The following is a 26,974-nucleotide window of genomic DNA, read 5'->3' on the forward strand; positions in this document are numbered from 1 at the left end:
CTTGATCCAGAACAGAGAACTGACTCATTTCAGTCACAAAGAGAGATTCTAAAGAAGCACCAAGGAATCCAAGCATTACCTGGTTGTGTCTAGCACCCATCTTTGCTGAGAAGTGTGATCAAACACAAAGGAGGGCAGGGCTTCTAAACCTTGACCAGTTGTCAAAAAAAAAATCCTTCCAGTAGCATCTTAGAGACCAACTAAGTTTGTTCATGGTATGAGCTTTCGTGTGCATGCACACTTGATATCTGAAGAAGTGTGTATGCACACGAAAGCTCATACCAAGAACAAACTTAGTTGGATCCTGAAGTTGAGGCTCCAGTACTTTGGCCACCTAATGAGAAGAGAAGACTTCCTGGAAAAGACCCTGATGTTGGGAAAGATGGAGGGCACAAGGAGAAGGGGACGACAGAGGATGAGATGGTTGGACAGTGTTCTCGAAGCTACTAACATGAGTTTGGCCAAACTGCGGGAGGCAGTGAAGGATAGGTGTGCCTGGCGTGCTCTGGTCCATGGGGCACGACTGAACGACTGAACAACAACAACAAGGTGCTACTGGAAGGAGTTTTTTAATTTTTTATTTTTTTATTTTTATTTTGTATTGACGATGGCAGACCAACACGGCTACCTACCTGTAACTTGACCAGTTGTGTCATGTTGGACATTTCGGCAGGCACAACTCATCATGCAGATGCGATAAACAGTGGCATCTGTTGAAATTGCTCTATATGATGAAATAGAAGAAGAACATCACCTTCCTTTGTTCTTTTCTGTTCACCCGATTGCAGTTTTCACGAACTTAGTGCCCTCCAGACTACAACTCCCATTAACCAGGAAAGAAGGCGTCTTTCCAAATTTTCTGGTTCCACAAAAGTTCTAGGCAAAATTGCTAGCATGATCTTTACGGTGAATTGGAGACCACAGGTTTTGAAAAAATATTGTAAGCAAGGAGAACTCTTAACCAAAGGGCAACATCTAACAAAACCACATGATTGTTTAGACTACACAAGCCCACAATCTAAGACTAAACTTTAAACAGCTGCCAGGGTTTTAGTATCTAAGTTTACAAGTATAGCCTTACCCACTTGTGAGGTACTATGAGAAGCTGGGGGAAATTGCATCGGTCAAAATTTATGTCAATAAAATATTATATGCATATGAGCTCTGGCCTATTTGGAATCTGGTACAGCTGCCAACTTTCCAAGCAACCATGCGAGTTGTGCCTTTAACAGCAGTTATGTAGACATTAACAGACATTAACACAGAGATGGGAACTTGCGGCCTTCCAGATGTTGTTGGGCTACAATTCCCATCATCCCCGACTCTTAGCCATGCTGATTGGGGCTCTTAAGAGTCCAACAACACAGGTTCCTTATCTCTCCCACAGTTTAGTTCAGTATTTTTTGTGGACAGTCTAGACGCCTGCTATCGGACAACTAATAAATCTTTGAGGTGGGTCATTTTGGTCATGGGGAAACTGAATTAGACTGGACCGGAATACTATGAAGTCAATACTAAATGCTAGGAATCCTTAATTCTGCAACTCCCACTTCATCCATTAGGTGACTCCCATGGTTCCTATAATGCTATTTGAAACCCCCAGGTATAGGACTGTATATAAATTGAAACAACAACAACAACCTGCTCACCTAAATTCACAATCACCCTTTTCAGAAGGTCAAGCTGTGTAGCAGAGCACCGACAGTGTGCACAGTCTATTCTATGCCCTACAAGAGCTCACTTGAACATTGTAATAACAGACAATACAACTGCAGGCTCTCATGTAGACAAGTATAGGATTTCACGGAGGATGAATGTCTGAAAGGGTCTATTGTCTCTCTTTAACTCTGCTATCTTCTTATTAAGGCATTGCAGTGGGGATGTCCCCACTGTTGTTGTCCAATGTGCTGATAAAGGTTTGTTATTAACAAATCCGCTGTTTTCAATTGCTGTGCCTTTTAGGAGGAAATCGAAAGTGACGATACAAACAAAAAGAATGAGACAGCAATGAGACACAGGAACTTGGAAAAAGGCAACCCCCTCCATCCTAACCAGGTAAGAACTGCTTATTTCACCCACTTACTACAAGCACTTCTGAATCTGAATACCAACCAAGCTAAGGGCCAAACTACACTTCATGTTATAGCAGACTTCCTCAATGTGGTTTCTGCCAGATGTTTTTGGACTCCAACGTTCATCAGCCCCAGCCAACATGGCCAACAGTCAGGGTTGATAGGAGTTTTAGTCCAGCAGTGGCAAGAATTTGGGCTTTCAGATTTCATTGATGCCCTGTGCAACACCAAAATCTGATGTGCCTCCTCCTCTCACATCTCATTCTCAGTTATTGTTGCAGTATCCCCTGCGACACCATCATGGCTTGGCGCCCAGTGCAGGTGAACCAGTTGCACCCCCCCCCCTCAAATCTGCCTCCGAGTTCAGCAACATCTGGAGGACTCCAGGCTGGGGAAAGCTGTGTTAAAATATCTGGATTAATAATAATAATAATAATAATAATAATAATAATAATATGGGTGGAGCCAGGAGGAGTTTACCCATTTCCATCCACCCTACAGTCCTGACAACAACACATGCACAACTTCCATCTTGCAATAGCTGTTGGGGGGGGGGGAGAATTTTCATTTGGACCATGGTGCATTGGTGCAAGGGGAACCTCTTCCTGTGATCATGATTCTGATCCCCTGCTGCTTTCTTTTTCTTTTTAAAATAATACTAAAAGGTGACAGTGTTTTTAATATAACAGCCCTAAGTCTATGCAAGTATAGGCTAGCTTGAGGTCATATGTGTCAGCAGAGGTAGGTGCCTGGGACTGGGCTGCAGGAAGGGATGGAAGAGAATTTCAGACAAATCTGATTTTCACCCCTTGGATATGGATTGGAGGGTAGTTATCCTTCAGATTGTGCACTCAGTTTTGCAAGAAACAGTAGCTGAGGGTGACATATTCAGGATTCTTCTCTGCTTCTTCCCACCTCCCCCAGCCCCTCCAGCTTGATACAGACATCAGTATCGAAAATGACCAGGAAGTGGACAAACATGAATCAGGAGAAAACAAGGACTCTGGGTGCAAAGGGTAAAAAATAATTCCAAACTTCCCACTACCACTTTCCTCTTCAAGTGAAATGTCACCACATAGCTGTGTTCTGTTTGCCAAATCAGTATTCAACACCGTGGTTCCAAAGGTGTAGCTGATGTGCAGAAGCCTATTCCAGAGATCATCACTTGACCTTGAACTTTATCCAAAACTGCTATTGTTCATTTCCTCTAAGTAACACAGAGGGGTGTATACAGGGCTGCCCAATTTTATCCTATCAAAATCTTGGGAGGAAGAGACTTGGAGAGATAATAAGGCTTCCTGCCTGCCTGGATAAAAGACTGAGAATCTGTGTGCCAGTACGTTTTTGAGTGACTCTACTCTGAAGACCTTAAAAATCTTATGAAATGGGTCCAGAGCTTTGGGTCCAGCCTGCTTCCTTTTGGGCTGCTTCAGGGAAGTCCCGCTTCAGCTTGGAGAAGTAGTATTCCTATTCCTCTGTTTGTCTTCACTTTTGTTTGCTTTCGCCCACCCTCTTTGCTTTTGTCATTCTAGGTGTTTTGAAAAGAAATACGATGCAGCCTTACACTTTTTCAGGAAACATAAAACCAGAATTCGATATGTTATTTATGGAATACTAATAGCAGGTATTTATTGGACATCACAGAAAATGACAACCTCTTAGTTTTATACAGAGTTTGGATGTGTGTGTGTGTGTGCGTTTGAAGCCTGAAATTAATTACACAAAACCAAATAACCTTATTAGACAGCAACTGAAACTTATTTGACGATTGCATACCATGCGGAATAGTAGTGCTACTTATTATTAGGATCTACAGAGGGAAAGATATGATGTACATTTACATTTTTATTATTATTACATTTATACCCTACCTTTCTTCCAAGGAGACCAAGGCGGCATACATGATTCTCCCCCACCCTCATTTTATTCTCACAACAACCCTGTGAGGTAGGCTGGGCTAAGGGACTGCAGCTGGCCCAGGGTCACCCAGTGAGTTTCATCACTGAATGAGGATTTGAACCCTGGTCTCCCAGATCCTAGTCCAGAGTCTCATGAGTTCCAGCCAGCATGGTCAAAGATCAGGAATGAAGAGAGTTGGACTTCAACAACATCTGGAGAGCCACAGGTTCCCCATCTCTGTCCTAGTCCAAGACTCTAACCACTGCACCAAATTTGCTTGATGTGATATACCGTATTTTTCGCTCCATAGGGCGCACCTCATTTTTAGAGGAGGAAACAAGATTTTTTTTTCTGGTTTTCCTCCTCTAAAAGCCCTGTTTTTTTGAGGATCAGCTAAAAGTTTTTGCAGCTTTTTTGCAAAGGGAAAAGCCCTGGATTTTTTGAGGATCAGCTTTTTTGCAAAGGGAAAAACCTTTTTTTTTTTTTTTTGAGGATCAGCTAAAAGTTTTGCAGCTCCTTTTGCAAAGGGGGAAAAGCAAAGAGGAAAAGCCCCATTTTAATGGGGTTGAACTCACATTTCTGCAGCTTCTGAAGGGAAGGGAGCCTTTTCTACAGTTTCCAGACAGATAATCTAATCAGCCAGTCACATGTCGCTGGGGAAACAAACAACCTCCCTCTGCAGCACATTCAAGGAAGGAGGGGGGGCTGAAAGGGAGCCGGGACTCTTATCTCTCTCCCGATCTCTTGCTAATCAGCTGCTGAGCGGGGTCCTTTCAACAACCCCCTTTCTCTTTGTAAAATAAAAAGCACCATCCTCTTTTGGCCCCTGGGCAATTCAGCTCCAGGGACCATTCATTCCATAAGATGCACAGATATTTCCCCTTACTTTTTAGGAGGAAAAAAGTGTGTCTTATGGAGCGAAAAATACGGTACAACTTTTCAATATAGCTCAGTTGGTAGAGCATGAGAATCTTAATCTCAGGGTCATGGGTCTGAGCCCCACATTGGTCAAAATATTCCGGCATTGCAGGGGGTTGGACTTCTTGATTATCCTTGTGGTCCTTTCCAACTGTACAAATACTTTGATATCTCTTTGTAAGATTTCAAGAGATTGCCACCTACTTCTAAACCTACTACAGTGTGATCCTACACATATCTATTCAGAAGTCCTATTGATGGGATTTACTCCCAAGCGTGTACAGGATTTCAGCCTAAATGATCTAAATTACCCCAAAAGGTCACTGGGAAAACTTGTTGGCTCCCTGCATTCCTGAGCCTCCCACATTTTGAGAATCATTGGTAGGGCACCTGCTTTGCGTGCTGAAGCTCCCAGGTTCAATTCATGTTATCTCCAGTAGGGCTGGGAATGTCTGCTGTCTAAAACGCTGGAGACCCACTGCCAGTCAGAGTAGACAATATTGAGCTACAAGGACCAATGGGTCTAACTCAGCAGAAGTCAACCCCCGAATGTTCATGCGTTCAGTTAAGTCAACCAGAAGCACAGTTGGTTTGTAATGATTTTAACTCAACATGAAGTCGGACTGGCATCGATATCATAATAGGTAAATGAACTTATATTTGAGCAAGTTACAGGTGGGTAGCCGTGTTGGTCTGCCATAGTCAAAACAAAATCGAAAATTCTTTCCAGTAGCACCTTAGAGACCAACTGAGTTTGTTCCTGGTATGAGCTTTCGTGTGCATGCACACGTGATATCTGAAGAAGTGTGCATGCACACGAAAGCTCATACCAAGAACAAACTCAGTTGGTCTCTAAGGTGCTACTGGAAAGAATTTTCGATTTTGTTTTTATATTTGAGCAAGATTGTTTTGTAAACCTCTTTTTGTAATAATTCTCCTGGAGAAAATACATGTTCGCACTGCAAGTTGTAAAATGCATCTATCAAAGCTGGCTGTTCATTCCTACCTCTTGCTCTTGGATCAGTGAGGTGGTTCCTCCCACCTTAATCTTAAATGAAAACACAACGAAGAGAGGATTGCAAAAACGCCGTGCATTAATCTCACATTGCCCCACATGTAGGTACTTGCCTCACAATGCAAAAGAAAGCACACTTTATTTATTTTTAACAATGGGAGCTAATATTTAAGGATTCAGTTTCCAAGTCTCTAGCTATTTGCATAACACAGGCTCTGGGGCATATAGAGAGAAAAATCTTTGAAAACGTCGCTCTAAATACGGTGGTACCTCAGTTTAAGAACAGTCCGGTTTAAGAACGATTTGGTTTACAAACGCCGCCAAACCGGAAATAGTGTCCCGGTTTGAGAACGGAATCCGAACGGTGGAAGGGCACCGTCAGCGGGAGGCCTCATTAGGGAAAGCGTGCCTCGGTTTAAGAACAGTTTCGGTTTAAGAACGGACTTCCAGAACGGATTAAGTTTGTAAACCGAGGTACCACTATAATTGGTTCCTTTTCATAATCACTTCTGTTGTTGTCTGAGGGACTTGGGCGCTTGTGTGCAAAGGAGAAACACAGGCCTTATTTTACTGGTGATCAAAGAGACCTCCTCATTTTAATACACCATGGGAGGAAATGAGCCAATAATGTATCCATTTTACCAAATCATGAAATACGCTCAACGCAGGGGCGGAGGAAGGGAGTGCAGTGGGGGCGGGGCGCCCTGGGTGACACCACTGGGGGGGGGGGGTGACAAAATGCCGGGCGGCACAAACCGCAGGGCCTGCAACACCCCTATGCCACTCATCCTTCCTGGGAGTGACGCGGTGGCTTGGTCACCCGCATGCTCCACGCTGCCCCAAACGGTGGGAGAAGGCAGGAAGATTCCTCGGAGGCCCTGTGAACCATCCTGCCCCAACTGGCCTCGCCCCTGTGAGAGGCTGGCCCCACGCCTGGGCACAGGGCACGCACACCGCCCCAGGCACCTGATTGGCTTGCTCCGCCACTGCCTCAACGGAAGCCAATTCTGTCTTAAATCATCACATTATATTACGGAATAGAGACTGGTGTTGCTAAGTCATGGCTTTTCTTTCATTGGAGCCTCTGGTTCTTCCACAGCTCTTCCATGAACCTCGAAAATTGCTTCCATTCAAATGACTGAACCTGCCCTGGACCATAATACAGATTGTGGTCTACAGGTAGCTGGGCCTAGACTGACCAGATCTCCTTGAAATCCTTCCTGGTAGTCTGCAGTTCTTGCATTATCCTCTCCCTTTAACAAGAACAGAGAATGGATCACTATGAGTGGAATTCAATTAAGTTTTATTCAGAATAGATGTGGTGTTGTTTTTACTGAAATTATAGTAATTATTTCCAAGTGTGTGTGTGTGTGTGCGTGTGTGTGTATACACACTCTTGTCCTATTTAAAACGTACCTTTTGTGTGATAGGAAGGTATGTGGTGATGGGGAAATGTTGCAATTGGAGTGGAGCTCCTACTCCTCTCTGATCAGCAACAGAGAATTTCAAATAGATACACACATATCAAGAAGTGTAACATGAGTAAGTCTTCTAATTTTCTTTGTCAGCGAAACATGGAAATTTGGATTAGTTAAACATTAGATGTGATCATGCTAGTGGTCCTCTCTGCTTTGCTGGGTAAGGATGCTTCCACGACCCTCCCTCCTCCTCCTCCTCATAATTATTATTATTATTATTATTATTATTATTAATTTATTTATACCCTGCCCATCTGGCTGGGTTTCCCCAGCCACCCGGGGCGGCTCCAAACAGATTATTAAAAACACAATAAAACATCAAACATTAAAAACTTCCCTGGACAGGGCTGCCTTCAGATGTCTTCTAAAAGTCAGATACAGTAGCACCTCAGGTTGCGAAAGTGGCAAACCCAGAAGTGTTTCGCAAAAGCACTCTACCACGCCGCGCACATGTGCAGAAGCGGTCCCTTCGGTTGCAGAAACCTTCGGGATCCGACCGGAGCTCCGGAACAGATCCCACCCGCAACCGGAGGTACCACTGTAGTTGTTTATTTCCTTGACATCTGATGGGAGGGCATTCCACAGGGAGGGTGCCACTACCGAGAAGGCCCTCTGCCTGGTTCCCTGCAACCTCGCTTCTCGCAGTGAGGTAACCGACAGAAGGTTCTCGGAGCTGGACTTCACTTTTCCTTGGCATTTCAGCATAGGAAGCTGCCTTAAGCCAAGCCAGACAATTGAGTCCATCTAGCAGCTCAATGCTGCCTACAGTGATTGGCAGGGTTCCTCCAGGATTCTTTCCCCAGCCTCACCTAGAGATGCCAGGGATTGAACCTGGAACCTTTTGTGTGTAAAGCAGTTGCTCTGCCACTGAATGCTTCTCTCGAATGGAAAGGGAAACTGCGTCAATAAGTGCACTGGCTCATGCAAGTAGTGCTGTTTGAAGTGCTGTTTTCCAAACAAAGGCTTGGATAATTGTAGCAAAGATGTTTGAGGATTTTGTTGGGAGAGGAAACAAGGGAGGACAGGTATTGTATGCAAGGGGCATGCCTCATATAATGGCATATCTGATTTATGACTATGCTTGTTTCCATGACAGCTTATCTGGCCATGGTAATTGCGGCCTGTATCTTGAATTTTCGCAGAGCTTTGGCCCTCTTTGTACTCACCATCCTGGGCATTTTCTTCATCTGCTGGGACTTTTTGATGGCCAGATATGAGGACAGAATCGCAGAATCGCTTTCCCCCTGTGGAAAGTTCCTGGATACCCAATGGTTTTGGCTGAAATGGTAAATATTGTGGTTTCCTTTCTTTGCAGATGATTTAGTTGCTCTAGCTCATAACCATCACATAATGTATTCATTGAAATCACACTTTGAAACCACGATTTATTAATTTTTAAAGAGGCAGGGAATATAAATGCAGCTTTATGAGCAATGAGGATGGACCTTTAGGTGTTAGTTCTTGGTAAATGTTAGTGCCTTCTTAACTCTGCAGAAGTCAAATTCAGTATATATAGCCGTAAGACGGGTAGGCAAGAGCTGGCAACATCTGAAGCCACCTCTACAGCTGTCTTTTTTAACAGCAGTTTGATGTGCAACACTTAGCAGATTGCAGTGTTTAGCTCATTGGTATCGAAAGGTTATCAAAGTCCCCCTATGAGGGAACCTCTCCTATTCACTCCAACAAGGAGTAGTGATGGCCACCAAGCACCAACTTGAATACTGTAGCTTTGAAAGACACATTCATGGATGATAAGACTATCAATGGCTACTAGCCAGGATGACGACGACAACCTCCACTGTCAAAGGCAGTATGCCTCTGAATGACAGCTGCTGATGTGCTGCTTTTGGGCATCCCATAGGCACCTGGTTGGCCACTGTGATAACAGGATACTGGGCTAGATGGGCTTTTGGCCTGATCCAGCAGCCTGTTCTCATGTCCCTACGTTCTTAGCAAGAGTAAGCCAGGCTAGTTTTTCCTTGCTTTTTTGGCAGCCGTAAATATATGCCTTGTCTTGTTTGTAGGTAAACAGGGAGAAAAATAGGGTTTTTGTATGTGTGTTGATGATTTATATCAGTTTATTTGGTTTAGGTAATTATAAAGTATTTTAAAAACATTTATGTGGGACGAAACATAACCTGAGAGGTCAGCATGCCTCTCAAAGGTCATGTACCACTGAAAGATGAATGCCTATATTCATGCAAACCTGCAGGTGGTCTTAACATTCTGATCGTATGCATGTTTACTTGTGAGCAAGTCCCACTGAGTTCAGCACACATTAATCCCAAGAACATATTGTTACGCACACTCCAACTGATGAGCAGTAGGAATTCACAGGAGTCCCAGCCTTGGGTTGGGTTTTCTTGGAAAGGAGGTCACTGAAGCCTTTTGGAGTCTTTGTGACATATGGCTTATTTTCAAATATACAGAGAGTGAGCATAAGATGGAAAGTTCACAGCACTGACACTCCAGGAGACCTTGCCCCACTATTAGGTTTCTTGGTGGAGCAATAATACCACAGCCTTGGATTCTCACAGACAGCAAATCAGGCCTTTGTGTGACACCTGCTCTTGCCAAGGGAGGGAGGGAGGCCTAGCCCCCTCATCTAAGCATCACCTGCTATGATAATAAAACTTTGGACCAAGTTTATATAACAAAGCCAATCCTTAACAGACCTAGATAGCGCCATTAATTTAACAAAGAAAGCAGTTTGACCATACCCCTCGACTGTCCTGGCAAAACTGGGGTGCCCCCCCTTTTTTTGCAAGAGCACAGTGCCCGCTTTGGGCACAGCCGTCTCATGCCACTATCTCTCCCTGAAAAAAACACTTTTTCAGCGTCGCAGTCTCATGCAGCGCCCCAAAATGGGTGGTTTGGGGCACTGTGCTCTTGTGCACAGTCTCTCGGGGTCATGATCTTACTCAGGTCACGTGACTTGCGTGGGAGTGCAGCCCTGGAAGACACGCGTCCCGGTTTTTCACCTTGAGGGTATGGTTTGACTATTTGAACAGTCTTTGCAGAAATTCTGTCTTGCAGATATAAAATCACAAGCTTGAAGAAGCCCCTCGAAATCCATTTAGTCTAACCCCAAACTTATTGCACTATGCATGGCGTTATAGTCTTAATCTGCATTGATTTCAATGGGATGTAAGCATCCTAAGCGATGCATAAAAATGCGTAGTTGTATTTTTTGTTACAATTTATTGCTTTCTTAAGCTTCCTGGAAATAACCTCAACTCAAACCTTCATCGGTTGGGAAAGAGCCAAACCAACCCCATCCCATTCAAGTAAAAAGTAGGAAGCATACATTTCTGTCTCTCGTGAAGATGGCACAACCTATGGTGACCCAAAAAAAAGGTTCAGCCAGCCATCTGTTGTGACCTGCATGACAACTCTCCTGCTGTCACACCCTAAGGCACGTAGCAGAAACAGGAGAGTGATTGAGCCTGTGGTGGGCAGCCGTTCACAGAGATGGCGGGCTACATTTGGCTTAGCGTGTGTGCTTTGTGAGGAAGGGTAGTACCAGAATATTGCTTCTGTTTTGTTACTGAAAGTGACTTGTGGTTGTTCCAGATTTAGTTTTATTGTGCCCCATGGTGAAAGGCATGTAACAATTTTTTATATAAATAAGTTGCCTAAAGCTGAAGGGAAAAGAAATTCCAACCAAGATGATGGTTGCAAATCTTTTTACCTAGGGCAGTGTGGATATCACTAGCAACTGCCATCGTGTGCTGGCTTGTCTTTGACACTGCCAGACAAGGAACCAACCAACTCATTTCCTTTGGCGGCCTTATAATGTATGTCTTCTTGATGCTGATATTTTCCAAGTACCCAACAAAGGTGAGTCCCACATTTGTTTTGTCCGTGGCTTCATGTACTAACACTATAGACTTGGACCCCTCATGATTCAGCTTACTTGCAGCAAGGTCCCCAAATAGTAATGTATCTGTTGACAACAAATACCCAATTTGGGAGTCAAACTGAGTCAGAGGCTTGATGTGAGTACTTTTGAAGCGATTTATTAAAAAAACACTCTAGGCAGATGCTCTCATCTCCTATGGTCACAGCTGCCCAGGTCACTCAAAAGGAAATGATTGGGTTGCACCAGAATCTTGGAAGACGCAGCGTAAATTTAAAAGGGCTGAAAATACCCTAAACCTAGTCAGGGCTCCAGAAACGTATAGAAACAAGCCACAATGAAGAACACACAGGAAGTTTCACCAGCATACCCAGAAATGCCAAACTGCATCTTCAATAGAATCCAGTGTCCCCTTCACTTTGTTTTATGAATATCCCAGCTTTTGAGAATTCTGGTGGGGGGAAATGCAATCATCTGCTACAATCATCTCTGCTATGATGACAATAGAAGATTGCTCTTTGATCACCAAAAAAGATCAGCTAACTCTGACTTTCGCGCCAAGAACAAGGCTTTCATCGAAATCATAACCTTAATCCACTGCCCTAGTTCACCACAAGTCACTGAGCTGTTTCCTAAGATTTTTAAGTCTCTTTGTATATGAAGAAATAAGCAACTTAGAAAAGGAACTACATACAGATACAAATTCTGATAGTTGTTAAACCACTATTCTGGAACAATGAATGTCTTGATTTTAACCCATAATCCTCCACATGGTATTCCTAAAAGCACCAAGTGACAATAAGCCAGTCATCTTGTGTTTTCCCATGAGCCTTATTGCCCCTAATGGGCCAGTTCTTTTTCACTGAAACTCAGAGAGTCACCTGACCCCATTAGCTTTAAAATAGTGGAGATTTATAATCTGGGAGAAAACCACAAAACAAAGGATAGAACTGTTCATAGTGGGATACTTCATATTCTAAAATAAGTACATTCTGGCTGCTTGTTGTTGTTGTTTAGTCATTTAGTCGTGTCCGACTCTTCATGACCCCATGAAGCAGAGCATGCCAGGCACTCCTGTCTTCCACTGCCTCCCACAGTTTGGTCAAACTCATGTTGGTAGCTTCAAGAACACTGTCCAACCATCTCGTCCTCTGTCGTCCACTTCTCCTTGTGCCCTCAATCTTTCCCAACACCAGGGCCTTTTCCAGGGAGTCTTCTCTTCTCATGAGGTGGCCAAAGTATTGGAGCCTCAGCTTCAGGATCTGTCCTTCCAGTGAGCGAGCACTCAGGGCTGATTTCCTTCAGAATGGATAGGTTTGATCTTCTTGCAGTCCATGGGACTCTCAAGAGTAGACTGTAATATTCTTCCAAGTGGTCAAGTCTTAGAACCACAAAACACAAATACACACACATCATGACCTGCTCATGTGCCTTTAACGGCTTTCCCCCCTTATATAAGAAATTATAAGCCGTAATATATAAGATATGTATGGTAAGGTGTTTCCTTTTCCAATTGTCAGTCAGCATTGCTATTGAGCATGCTGAATCCTCAAATAACTGTTTTAGGAAGGTGTTTTCTTCTGGTCCCCTTAGTTTTAAAACATCTTTGGTACTTCTGCCAATCGTGGGGTTTCCCTGTATCTGTAGATTTTGCTTTCATATTTGTTAGTGGCCCCGTTTGGACTGTAATCTCGCTCATGCTCAGCACCTGCGATTGCTATTAGATTGGTCAAATTTGGATTCTAAATCGAGTGCCTGTCATTCTTTTTGCTTTCTTTGTTTTGATGCATGGCTAGGTTGTATGGAGACCAGTAATTTGGGGGATAGGAATACAGTTTATTCTTGGACTGATAACTTTGAGGACAAAAGTAGGATTTGATGCATTCAACTGGCTTGGTGGTCAAGTGCAGGTAAGCCATTTTTTTTTTACCTATATGCATTAGCAAGAAGAGCTGAGTGGGTGTCTACAGGAGGGGAAAGAGAGCCCAAGTGAGTGGCTCCATGAGGAGCTATCCCAAAGTAGGTTTATCTGCCATGTCCTGGGGGCTGAAGCATACTCTCCAACATGCTGCAGAAGAAAACCAGGATGTGCATCTTTTGGGGCTATGCAAGTGACAAGACTCACATGAGAACACCTCCATCCCCCAAACACACGTCTTTCCGGTGATAGAATCATAGAGTTGGAAGAGACCACAAGGGCCATCCAGTCCAACCCCCTGCCAAGCAGGAAACACCATCAAAGCATTCCTGACAGATGGCTGTCAAGCCTCTGCTTAAAGACCTCCAAAGAAGGAGACTCCACCACACTCCTTGGTAGCAAATTCCACTGCCGAACAGCTCTCACTGTCAGGAAGTTCTTCCTAATGTTTAGGTGGAATCTTCTTTCTTGTAGTTTGAATCCATTGCTCCGTGTCCGCTTCTCTGGAGCAGCATAAAACAACCTTTCACCCTCCTCTATATGACATCCTTTTATATATTTGAACATGGCTATCATATCACCCCAAATAGAGTGACTGCTGCTGGTCACATTAAAGGGGGATAGAGAAAAAGAGAGACCTAGATCTAAGAGATCCATCCTATGTTGGACAAGAAGGCAGTTGGTGGTGGGGATGGGGAAGAGATATTCTCACTAGCTCAGTGGGGCAACCCCGACATCAGCGGAGGTTGACTGAGGGAACCCAGAAGTAAGCTTAGAACAAGCAGTGGCACTGTGGTGGGAGCTCACCACAGGTGACATGTGCAAGCCCCAAAAAGGTGTGTCTTTCAGGGGCACACTCTCGCAGGAGCCAAAACAGGACGCCCTGGGATCCAATCCGAAGCCAGGATGGCTTGTGTAATTCCAAGATGTCCCGCTTAAAGTGGGACAGTGGAGGGGTTTGCTGAAGGGAAGCAGCAAAGTAGATCACTCATGGAGCGATTACTTGGGATATGGCCTGATCCATGTGTGTGATTCCTGGCCAAGATGAGACGGTCCCCCTTTTCCACCAGGGCTCCTGCATCTCCATTTCATGGAGGATAAGACTGTTGGTGGCTTCTTGCCATGATGGCTATTGCTCGGCCTCCACAGTCAGATGCAGCAATGCTTCTGAATACCAGTTGATGGAAACCACAGGATGGGAGAGCGCACTTGCGCTCGAGTCCTGCTTCAGTGGCATCTGGGTGGCCCCTGTGAGAACAGGATATTGGGCTCAATGAGTCATTGCCATAGCAGGTTCCATTTTAGAAAAGGCCTTTCCTTCTATGTGGGAAATGGGGGGGATGCCTCTGCTAAGATAGCACTTGTCAGGATTAACCAATTAAAAATTGAAGCATTAGTGCAAAGGTCTACACTAGGAGTGAGGAACCTTTGGCCCTCCAATTACGTTGGACTACAACTCCCATCGTCCGCAACCATTGACCTTGCTGCCCAGCCTGCATGACCAATGATTGGGGATGATGGGAGCTTGAATCCAACAGTGTCTTGAGGGCCACAGATTCACTGCTCCTGATTCACACCTATAACCATTTGGATAAATTAAACATTCAGGAATGGTTTCTCTCATGCCAGGAAAAAAAAATCAGGTGAATAAGTAAATGCAAGAAGTGCAGCATAGCTTATTTTTAGGAAGAGAAACAAGGAAATGTACTGGACATGAACCTGTGTAAATACATACAGTACCTGAAGGAGTTGTTTATGGTGAATGGCGTTCATTTATTTCAAACTATTAGACCTATAACAATGCAGCTCTAGAAGTTTTGAACATTTTCCATTTACTGTTCAGAACAAGTACATTCTGTTACATTTCTAAAAAGCAGTAAGCTAACCACACTGACATTTATCTGGCGGCTTCACAATGCCTCCATTAGTTTAAAACCATCAGTCCTCTACCTTTTCTACTAGCAGCTGCTTTTGTGGGAAGGGAGTGGAAACACACCTGAACTTAACTCTCTGGAAGACCCAGGTCCAAACACTGAGGCTGCACAATGACCATACATTTAAAGCACTGTTGTCTGGATCAGGAAAAGCTCAGGCCAACCTAACACAAAATGGCTGCTCCTCTTTGTATTCTGATGTGATGGAAATGCTTTTATAAGAGACTTGAGCATCATTTTCAACTGGCTGTGCATGTGCAGGGATGCCAGGCAGGAGCAGGATTAGGATTCTGCCTGCAGGTTTAGAAAGCCCCATCTAGCTCAATAGGATTTACTCCCAGGTAAGGTCCCATCCATACGCCATTTGTCCTGTGATTTAAAGTCATGAGCCCAAGAGGCGGTTTTTTGTTTGTTTTGTCCTGCCACTTTCCCCAGGAAAACTCACTGTTTACTGCTAAATCGAAACAAATGCCAAACTGGGTTTCTGTGGCTCGATATTTGTTCTGATTCAGCAGTAAATAGTGGGTTTTTCAGGGGAATGGGTGGGACAAAAAACAAACAAACCACAAAACCCACGAGACAAAAGCAAGTACGAATAGGCCCACAGTAAGTCTAGGATTGCATCAGTTCTGTTAATCCACATACACCCACATGTATAATCCCTGGCAACATATCTGGCTCCACTAGGTAGTCCCACTGTATTGTTCTCAACAGATCCACCTACTGAGGCAGACCAGATGGGACTAGGGATGGGCGAGGGAAATTCAATTCAGTTCACATCTCAGGGCAAACTTACCAAATTCACATTTTCCACAACAATATGTGAATTGAAACACACCTTCAAAATTCTTCAAAATACACACTTATCCATTTTTTCCAATGCATTTCTCCAGCCAAGTGATGTGTACACTAATGCATATACTGCAGCAAAGTGTGAAAGTAACATGCAAAACTGCACAATTATCAGGGGAATGTGGCAGCTAGACTGGTGACCGGGCCACTGGGACCATATAACACCAGTCCTAAAGGATCTTCACTGGCTCCCAGTACATTTCCGAGCACAATTCAAATTGTTGGTGCTGACCTTTAAAGCCCTAAATGGCCTCGGTCCTGTATACCTGAAGGAGCGTCTCCACCCCCATCATTCAGCCCAGACACTAAGGTCCAGCTCCAAGGGCCTTCTGGCGGTTCCCTCACTGCAAGAAGTGAGGTTACAGGGAACCAGGCAGAGGGCCTTCTCAGTAGTGGCACCCGCCCTGTGGAACACCCTCCCATCACATGTCAAGGAGATAAAGAACTACACAATTTTACAAAACATTTGAAGGCAGCCCTGTATTGGTAAGTTTTTAATGTTTGATGTTTTATTATGTTTTTATATGTTCTGGAAGCTGCCCAGATGGGTGGGGTATTATTATTATTATTATTATTATTATTATTATTATTATTATTATTATTATACCAGTTTGCAAAAATGTGTATAGTAGGGGAAATTACATATAACACATATCGTGGAAGAATTTTGCACTAAAGTGCTGACAAGTTTTCACACTTACTGTGTCAATCATCTGTAGCACATTGTTGTCTAGGAAATATTTCTTGCCAGCATTTTGCTTTGTTTTTAACAGTTTTTCATCTTTTTCTTTTAAGACGTTCTTGGAATACACAGATGCTGGCTCTAAGTTTGTCTTTGGTGATAAATACACGGACCACTTCTTTGCCTTCAAGGTAAACAGTTATTCCTTGTGTTGTTCCTGGCACAGTGTCAACTGCACAAAGGCATGTAAATGTGGAAAATGCACAAGTAGTATCTGCAACAAAATGCTGCAGTGTGCTTCTCCTTTTAGCCCTGTATGATGTTCAGGGCTTAGCCAGTCATTCCCTGCAAGCAAGTCTTCTGCTGGGGGATGGAATGGTGGCAATTCTGTGTGATACACTGATCAGAGTGTTGGGTCTGGAGGAAAGAGTTCCAGTTTCCCACAAGATATATTTCTGTACTTAATCTAATTAATGACACACATGAATGCATGAATGAGGTTCTCACTGTCTCCACCTATTATCTAGTGGAACCACAGCCAAGGGAACAGGATTTGGCACCGATGCTTTAGTTGAGATTTAGTTGGACTAAATAACACTCAGGGTCCGTCCCAACTATACAATTATATGATTATCCATGCTGAGAGGAGCAAACTTTGTTAATGATCTGCAACAGCAAAGCCTCCAGCATAAATCAAGACTTTTTGCTTATATAACCCTATCACACATTCTTTTGATTTCCTTAATTAATGGTACAATTTTCTTAATGAGAAGTTTCAAAAGAAGAATCTGAAACTCTAGGGTGATTCTCAAGAGGCTGCTTTAAAAAGAAAAAGAAAAAAGGTAATCTTCACCCTAAGTGTGCCCTCTAATTCACAAAAGGAATCAATAAAACCTCTCTCCCAGCTCCCCTCTCCTGTCTTAGACTCAGGAATGAGCCCAGCAATACTTGACCTCTTTGGAAGGGGATGTTGCCCAGCAACCAATCTTTTCCCCATTTCTGTGGTACTTGAGCAGATGAGAGTAGGCAACAAGATCTTGTTCTCTCTTCCACCTCTCTCTCTCAGCTCTTTCTCCACTGGATTGAGGAGACAGGTCAGACCAGAGAATTGGCCTTCTGGAAGAAACTTATGTCCACCTCATCTCTTATTTTTTACAGCCCTTCTGGAACTTTCTCAAGAATTCTTCATTCTAAGAACGAAGCGTTCCCAGTCCCCCACTCATCCCCCACCCCCGTTCATTATTTCTGTTTGTGATTACTCCCTCTTTTCATCAGCTGGCAAATGTATTGAAATCTGCTGCTTTCGAGAGGTGCCCATTTAAATGTAACTCATTCCCCGAGGTGGATTCCTGTCCCCCCCCCCCAAATGCATGTTCCATATGTGATTTAAGGGGGGGGGGTGGAGAGGGGCATGCCTGCTTACTCGATGTTTTGATGGCCACAAACACATGTTTCTCCACCTTATTTTCAACCAAGGCGCTTTTTGACTCTGTCCCATGGAATGTTATCAGGCAGATTTTTATTTTCAAAGCACTTGGTGTTCCTGCGCAGCCCAGGAATACATTGCTTTGGTGCACTCATCAAAGGCATTCTTGAGGTGAGCAGCTGGCCCTGAATGACAAAGGAACTAACTAAGCATTGTTGATGTGGCTTATTAAAAGGCAAAAATATTAGATGGAGAGATGCTGCTCAAGCGTCCCTGATGTGATTATTGTCAGCGAGACAAAATGGGCCAAGACCCGATAATCCCAGCCTACATATACATCTAGCAAACTTGTGCCAGGGAGCGCCTTCAATCATTAAACCATCATATTGGGTGGACCTGCCATTCTATCTCCTTTCGATGCTCCATTCGGTATTCATTCTCTTACCCCATTACTAGTATGCAGATATATCTGCAGCCTAACGTGGCTTTCACTATGGGCACCAGCTGTGAGCTTCCCTTCCTTAAATAACACAACAAAAGAAAAAAGCACAATCCTTTTGCCACAATCACCCATGCTTGGGCAACTTCCAGTTAGGTAGCTGCATTGTGGTGCATATGGGTCTGCCCCTGGAGAGAATGCTGGAATTTCAAATGGTACAAAATATGGTACGCGGATGACTGGCTGGTTCCTATAGAACTGACTGTATCTTGCCTGTAGTAAGGAGTTTCATTGGCTACTTGCGCAATTCAAGGTACTGATTTTGACTTTGAAGTCCCATATGGTCTAGGCCCAGGTTATCTCAAGGACTACATCTTCTGGTCTGAACTTGCCTGTGTTTTAAAGTAATATGCAGAAGCCTTGCTGCAAGTGCTTCCCTTTCAGAAACGAGGCAAGTGACTACCGGTACTGGGGACAGGGCCTTCTCTGTTGTGGCACCCAGACTGTGGAATGTCCTCTCTAGGCACATCTTTCTACCTATTTTCCCCCACCCAGGCTTTTAAGTTTTTGCAGCCAGTGAATATTTTCTGGTCTGTATTTTATGTTTGTCCTTGATGGGCTTTTGTGGTTTTCAGATTGTCTGAAGGCTGTGGCATAGCTATAATCTCAGATTTCAGAAGTGCCTTCCTATTGTTTCTCTCTGGGAGTTGAGAAAAAAGAAAGTCCTTGACCGTGGTTTGATTTTTCTCTCCTAATTAGGTGCTGCCTATTGTCATTTTCTTCAGCATGGTGATGTCTATGCTTTACCACCTTGGATTCATGCAGTGGCTTATTAAAAAGGTAACAAAGTCCCCAGGTACTTTCTCTAATCCTTTTGGTGAATTGTAGAATACCCCTCCCTTCCACTCTGTTTCTCACACAAAGAGGACCCCACTCTCTGCCAACAGAGTCTGATTCTGTGGCTTTTGAGCAACTTAATACTTTTCACTTCCACTATCCAACAAATCCAGGCCCTCACCTGAGTGATATGAATTGTTGCCCATAGAAAGGATCTCCCACTCCTTGTCCACAGTAGCAGCAGAGCATATTCAGGTAGGGCTTGGAGATTTTTGTTGTTGTTCAGTCGTTCCTGACTCTTCGTGACCCCATGGACCAGAGCATGCCAGGCACGCCTATCTTTCACTGCCTCCCCCAGTTTGGCCAAACTCATGCTAGTTGCTTTGAGAACACTGTCCAACCATCTCATCCTCTGTCGTCCTCTTCTCCTTCTGCCCTCCATCTTTCCCAACATCAGGGTCGGGTTTGGAGATACTCCTACCCAAAATCCTTTGTCAGTCAGTGCAGACCAGGGTTTCCCAAACTTGGGTCTCCAGCTGTTTTGGATTACAATTCCCACAATCCCTGACCACTGGTCCTCCTCACTAAGGATGGTAGAAATTGTAGTCCAAAAACCCAAGTTTTGGAAACCCTGGTGTAAACAATACTGAGCTAGATTGTCCAATGTTCTGCTTCAGCATAAAGCAGCTTCCTATATTCCTAACACTTCCATTTATTTTTAAATTTACTCCATGTTTTTCCCACTCACCAGTGGGCTCCCCATTCAAATTTCTTTGTCTTCTCTTATCTGAAATCCCACCAACCCAAATTGTCCAGCTTTCAGCCTGTAATAGTAAACACCTGCCTTGCTGGCCCCACCCATCAAATATGGGAACAGGATAGCACAAACTTTCTTTTCAGGCACTAACTTCTTGCATAGCTTGAAGAAACCAGCATCAAGCATAACTGTTATAGGTTCAGGCCCATCTTACCAACAGAGGCTAGTGGTGTGGGGCTCCATGGCACCAGGTTCTGGAGGGCGCCAGGTGAGAGTCCGGGAAACGCCAAACAAGCACGCTGAATGAGCAAGGGCGCATGCGCTGCTCCTGCCGAGCGTCGCCTCGGTTTTTCCCCTTTTAGCCTGCAGGTGTCAAATTCTGCAGGATGCCAGAAGGGGGGGAAATGAGCCAACACTCAGCGGGAGCAGCACACGTGCCCTCGCTTGCTCAGCGCAGGCCCGCTCACTTGGTGTGCTGCCTGCCGTGGCCACCGTGGCACGAAGCGGCCAGCTGAGCCAGGAGCCACCACGTCCAGCCTCCGCCTCTTCCCCTCTTGTCCGCCTCCTCCAGCCCTACAAAAAGTTTGAAAACGCTGGGAAAGGGGGGGGGCGCCGGAGGGATCTTTGCACTACGGCGCCGGATATGCTTAAAATGACCCTGGATAGGTTAGCTTTAAGTTTGTAAAGTTGGGGTAGAATTCCTAGCCTGTTGTTTATGGAGAGATTAGCAGATGTAGGTACCCTAGAGAATCTCTTACTATATTCATAAGTTGTAAGACACATTGTCCAAGCTGTATTATCTGAATTCAGTAATGTGCCTTATGTGGCCCTGTGACATTATGCAGATTTATTATTCAAACCTATGGTCTCTGGGAGAAGATTCTAGGGGCCATCAGATATTCTTCTCCAAGAGCAGAGAGAAAGCTCTAGCCTTGGAAAGGGAGATCCATTGTCAGATGCCCCCCCTCCACCCCCACAAACTTCCATAGCCCTTGCCCTCCCAATATCCTGCTGAAAAGAGTCCAGGGAGGTGCTAGATAAGGTAACTGAACCACTTTCATTTCCCTACCACACCTTGGGGTTTCAGCCTTATTTCTGGATTTGCTGCAACAGCACAATACAACTTGACAATTTCCAAAGTACCGCTTAGGTTACTTTGGCTGGATCTCCCTGGCAACTGTCTGCATCTGTGCCCCATGCATTGTGATTTCTTGCACTGCAGTAAAATTATGTTTACATGGAATGACAAAAGGACCTCTCCTTGTTTGACACTGAAGATGGAAAGTAGTTACTTTGGGAAAGATGTGTAACCATCGTCTAGACGTGGCGATGACACTTCTAGAATTTCACAAATGTGCATTAGCCTGAGAACAACAGGAAATTATTTTTCCGCATTGCGTCTTTCTTTCCTTAGGTCGGATGGGTAATGCAAATAACCCTAGGGACGAGTCCAGTTGAATCTCTGGTTGCAGCTGGCAACATATTTGTGGGACAGGTAAGCTGTGAAACAGGAAAAACAAACTAATAGCAGATACCTTATAAAATAAAAAATGAGCCATGTGATAAGGCGCATCATTATACAAAACCATTCCCTTTTCAAAAAAAAGGGCAAAGGAGTAAAAAGAGAGGTGGTCCATATAAAAACCTAGCAGTAAAGCATTTTCAGTAAGGAGGCAGAAACTTGAGAATATTGTGCAGCAATCCTATACTTACATACTTATCCAGGTACACTCGTACCTGGGTGTAAGTCCCATTGAATTCAGTCGGGCTTACTTCTGTGTAGACATATATAGGATTGCACCTGTACATAGAATTACACCAGAGAAACCTTGGCAGGGTCTATCCCTGGACAGCCTGGCACCTTCTCTTTCCTGCAGCAATGTCTCCTAGGCATCAACTCCTCCTTACAAGGGTCCAGCCCCGTCTTAGCCATTGCCCCTACTGGTGCGGGGTGCCAGGGCGCCACCCCCCCAGGGGCGCCCAGCGAGCGGGGGAGCTGTGCAGCCCCGCCAGCGGCCTCCCCCCCTCCCTGCATGCTGCCAGATGGACCCGTCCCTGCCACCCATGACCCTTCCGGGCAGGCTGCAACCCGGCCGCCCTCGTCTCCTGTCCGCGCTGGGGGCACAGAGTCCCACACTGCTCCAGCACCGCACCCCTCATCCCCTGCTCGCCCGCCCCCCCCTCCCGAGGGGTAGCCAGCGCAGGAGGGAGGCAGCCCCTGAGGCGGAGAGGCGCGAAGGCAGCATGCCAGACCTCCCCGCCCTGCACCCCGTGCTCTCCCCCGGACACCCTGGATGCCACCCTCCCCCCCCACCAGCCCACCACCACGGGGGCTCCGGAGGGATCGCCGCGCCACGGCAGCCAATGTGCCTAAGACGGCCCTGCAAGGGTCCCAGGCAGGGAGTGGGGCAAGGCAGATGAAAAACTTTACCCCTTTAGGGTCCGGCACAGTATGTCCACCATAGTCATGCATAGCAGTACCCTTTGTTATTAGTGATCCCCATTAAGAACTGTTTGAATTAGACAGTTTGCAATTGGCAAGGACATTGGAGAACAGGCAAAACCTCGGAAACCTGGGGGCAGATTTTAGCCACCATTTCACTAGTGCTTTCCAATGCACTTTTTTTTTTTTACCTTGCATGCAGCAGTTAGTCAGTCTTATATGGCACTGATTTACATCAGTTTGGAAAACGTGGCTGCAGGAAAGTCTGCTATATTGATGCCATAAAGAGAGACTGAAGAGCATCATCACAGGCACTTGTGTACATGAAACAAAAGGGACAGAAACAAACGGCCAGATTCTAGATCTAGATGTATATGATGTGACATAAATTTAGCTAGCTATTATGTTATATTGTGTAATATATTCACATCTTCAACTGGCCAAATAGATTGACTTTAATCATTCCATTACAGCACAAATGAAAGCAAAAGGATCATTTGCCTACATTTAAGCTCTAATTGAATTGTCACTGACTGCTTTTGCATTCCATTGCCCCTTAACACCAGCCTTCACACTTTCCCTCTCTTACACTTCTGCAGATTCCCCCTAAGTGCATTTGATGAAGTGGTCTCTAGTCCACAAAAGCTTATGCCATAATGACATTTGCCAGTCTTGAAGGTCTTTTGCCGTTGCCTTTAAGACGCTTGCCGTTTTTGCTGAAATAGACTGGCATGGCTACCACTGTGGAAATTGCCCCTATCCCAATATTTCTAGCTTACAGAAAGAAAAAGGAGATGATTTTAAATGTACTCAAGTGTAATTTCATACTATGGATAAAATATAGCAATGTGAGGCAACATCTAATATGTGCTGGCTTGCTTTTTTGCTTCTTCCCCCCCAGACAGAATCTCCTCTCTTGGTGAAGCCTTATTTGCCCTATATCACCAGATCTGAACTCCATGCTGTCATGACGGCAGGATTCGCCACCATTGCTGGAAGTGTCTTAGGAGCATATATTTCATTTGGCGTAAGTATAGAAACACGCTAGCTCTTAATTACTGTTTTCCATCCCCACCCAACTAGTAACAAAGAGCATGAAATGGAATTAGTTCTCCCTAACCATGCTCAACATCAAAAAAACTAAGATCATGGGCACTGGTCCCATCACCTCCTGGCAAATAGAAGGGGAAGAAATGGAGGCAGTGAGAGATTTCACTTTCTTGGGTTCCATGATCACTGCAGATGGTGACAGCAGTCACGAAATTAGAAGACGCCTGCTTCTTGGGAGAAAAGCAATGACAAACCTAGACAGCATCTTAAAAAGCAAAGACATCACCTTGCCGACAAAGGCCGTATAGTTAAAGCTATGGTTTTCCCAGTAGTAATGTACAGAAGTGAGAGCTGGACCATCAAGAAGGCTGATCGCCGAAGAATTGATGCTTTTGAATTATGGTGCTGGAGGAGACTCTTGAGAGTCCCATGGACTGCAAGAAGATCAAACCTATCCATTCTCAAAGAAATCAGCCCTGAGTGCTCACTAGAAGGACAGATCCTGAAGTTGAGGCTCCAGTACTTTGGCCACCTCATGAGAAGAGAAGACTCCCTAGAAAAGACCCTGAGGTTGGGAAAGATGAGGGGCACAAGGAGAAGGGGACGACAGAGGATGAGATGGTTGGACAGTGTTCTCGAAGCTACTAACATGAGTTTGGCCAAACTGCGAGAGGCAGTGATGGATAGGCGTGCCTGGCGTGCTCTGGTCCATGGGGTCACGAAGAGTCGGACACGACTGAACGACTGAACAACAACAACAAGAACCATGCAGATTCCTAGAAGACAAATCTTTCATTAACAGCACTTTCCTGGGAGAAGGTTCCATTGATCTCTGCAGGCCTTGCTTCAGAGTAGGCAGTTTTCCTGCTGCAAACCAATGTGACTATCCTGATTACACTTAAACCAGTTTGTGTTTTCAGCATATATCTTGATTCAGACAAGCCATGCAAATGACTCTTTCTTTAAAAAAAGAAATCACTCATACCTTTTGAACTGTTATTTTGTCAGCAGGGTGGCCATCTTGGGGGGGGGAGAAGCTGAGGCCTCCACAATTTTCAAAGAGGGGGCTGCCCCCCTCAATATTCCGCAGCCTTCCCCTAGTGGAAGGCTGCACCTGCCTGTGTGGTGTCAGGAGACACCGCAGGGACCAGCATGCCTGGCACGAGGTCACACTGGCCTGCACGGCTTTGGGAGGTGCGCATGACATCACACGGTGCACATGTGACATCACATGTGTGTTCTGGGCCCCTTCAATCTTAGGGGGCAACCTGGTGCCTGTGTTCAGCAAGGGTTACCACAGGAATGATATTCAGCATCTTGTGCCCAATTGAATGTTGTCCTTCTTCACCTCTGACATTTCAGATTCCAGCCTCCCACTTATTAACAGCTTCTGTGATGTCAGCACCAGCAGCTTTGGCTATTGCCAAGCTGTTTTGGCCAGAGACCGAACACCCCCAGATAACTGCACAGCAGGCTGCAAAAGTGGAGAAAGGGTAAGAAGATTTACCGGTATACTTGCATGATGCAAAGGCTTAGGCAGAATTGGAAAGAGTAGGGTAGCCTCTCTCGCTCATCCTAAAAAAAGAGGACGTCAATTTGCATAAAATGTGTATGCACTGATTTATAGGGTGAGGCAAATTTCAAATGCATTATAAGCAGGAATATAACTCATCCTAGTGGAGAAGACTGTGATCAAGTGGCCTTTGTGGCAGCTTGGATTGCTGTCCAGGTGCTAATTGTGGATGGGTGACTAACAACCTTTTTTATGCTTCCTGTGGTTCTTTATCTTTAAGCTGGACTTGAATGGGACTCTCAGATAGAGGGCTGTCCTCTGCCACTCTAGGGAAAAGACAATATATGGAGTTGTTATACAGACATTCAAAAATACAATTGCAGTAAACTGCATAACAAGCCATTTCCTGCCCTTTCACGACACCTTAAATCAGGTGCCTGGTCCTAAGATAACCTCTCACTTTGCCAAATGATAGGGGTGGCTGTAGCTCCGGACATTCAGTCACGGGTTGCATCTTGTGAGAGAGCCAGTGTGGTGTAGTGGTTAAGAGTGGTAGACTCATAATCTGGTGAACCGGGTTCGCGTCTCCGCTCCTCCACATGCAGCTGCTGGGTGACCTTGGGCTAGTCACACTTCTCTGAAGTCTCTCAGCCCCACTCACCTCACAGAGTGTTTGTTGTGGGGGAGGAAGGGAAAGGAGAATGTTAGCCGCTTTGAGACTCCTTCGGGTAGTGATAAAGCGGGGTATCAAATCCAAACTCCTCCTCCTCCTTGTGCTGCTTGCTTGGCCCTGAGAAAGTGTGCACATGAAATGCTTCTAAGGCTCCAAATGGCGCTGTAAATGCTAAATATTGTTAGCAAGATTTTTTTTAAAAAAATAAAAGATCGTTTATTTATCTTTTGTACATTATTTAACAAGACTATACAGTATGCATTTCGTAAACCAATAAAAAAATGTACCATATACGTTCCATATACAAATAAAAATAAAAACTTTGTGAACAAGAAAAAAAAAACATCGATTGGTTTGGTTATTGTTCTTAATTGTTATCCAATCCCTAACTAATATTCAATTCTGTTCCCTTATAAGTTTTTACAAGGGGATCTGTCATAATTTAAGTTATGTACACCAAACATAACATATCATATCATTTAAGAAAAGATATGTAAGACATCATAAAGGAAAAAGAAAAGAAAAGAAAAAAGAAAAGATAGAATTACCCCCACCTCCCACCCACCCCAAAATTTAGAAAACCAGTACCAACACAAATTCCACACCCATTCGACTTCCTGTCAGACCCAACCGTATAACTCACTCTTACTTGTGAGTGTATATCAACATGTCTACCTATCTTCACATACATCTTTGTTTCACTACGATATCAACCAGTACCAAATTTTCACTTCGTAACCTTCCTTCTTTTCCCAAGGTTATTGAAAAGCTGACATAACTATCCGTCCCTTACTATATTTCTGAACATATATTATGTATCTAGCCCAATTTTCTTGAAATTTTTGCTTTGATCCCCCTCTCAAGCTGTTAATATTGTTAACAAGATTAAGTACTGGCTCTGGTCATTTTTCTGGTTCGTGGTTTTTTCAAAAGGTGATTTCTGTTGTCATGGGGCGGGGGGAGGTGACAAGGGTTCCCACACCTGCTCTTTTAAACATCACATTAACCTGCACCTTTTGTTCTTGTTTTCTCGGTGAAGAGACTCAAAAAACCTGTTGGAAGCAGCCAGCCAAGGGGCTTCTGTCTCCATCCCTCTGGTGGCAAACATTGCTGCGAATCTGATTGCCTTCCTTGCCTTGCTTTCTTTCTGTAATGCAGTCCTGTCCTGGCTGGGAAATATGTTCAACTACTCACAGTTGAGCTTTGAGG

At 44.6% G+C, this 26,974-nt stretch overlaps 1 protein-coding gene across 1 annotated transcript in view; it reads left to right on the plus strand.

The window, feature by feature from the left end:
* The window catches only part of SLC28A3 (solute carrier family 28 member 3), a 45,717-nt gene that overhangs the window by 10,816 nt on the left and 7,927 nt on the right, over positions 1 to 26,974 (plus strand). The window contains 12 exon segments of the mRNA XM_033164672.1: positions 1,963 to 2,055; positions 3,006 to 3,088; positions 3,605 to 3,696; positions 8,479 to 8,668; positions 11,078 to 11,222; positions 13,038 to 13,151; positions 16,741 to 16,818; positions 19,252 to 19,332; positions 21,501 to 21,581; positions 23,431 to 23,556; positions 24,942 to 25,072; positions 26,805 to 26,973. Of these exon segments, the coding sequence (XP_033020563.1) occupies positions 1,963 to 2,055; positions 3,006 to 3,088; positions 3,605 to 3,696; positions 8,479 to 8,668; positions 11,078 to 11,222; positions 13,038 to 13,151; positions 16,741 to 16,818; positions 19,252 to 19,332; positions 21,501 to 21,581; positions 23,431 to 23,556; positions 24,942 to 25,072; positions 26,805 to 26,973 (1,383 nt within the window).

This window comes from Lacerta agilis, chromosome 11 (genome assembly GCF_009819535.1).
Source record: "Lacerta agilis isolate rLacAgi1 chromosome 11, rLacAgi1.pri, whole genome shotgun sequence".
In the NCBI taxonomy this organism is placed as follows: domain Eukaryota; kingdom Metazoa; phylum Chordata; class Lepidosauria; order Squamata; family Lacertidae; genus Lacerta; species Lacerta agilis.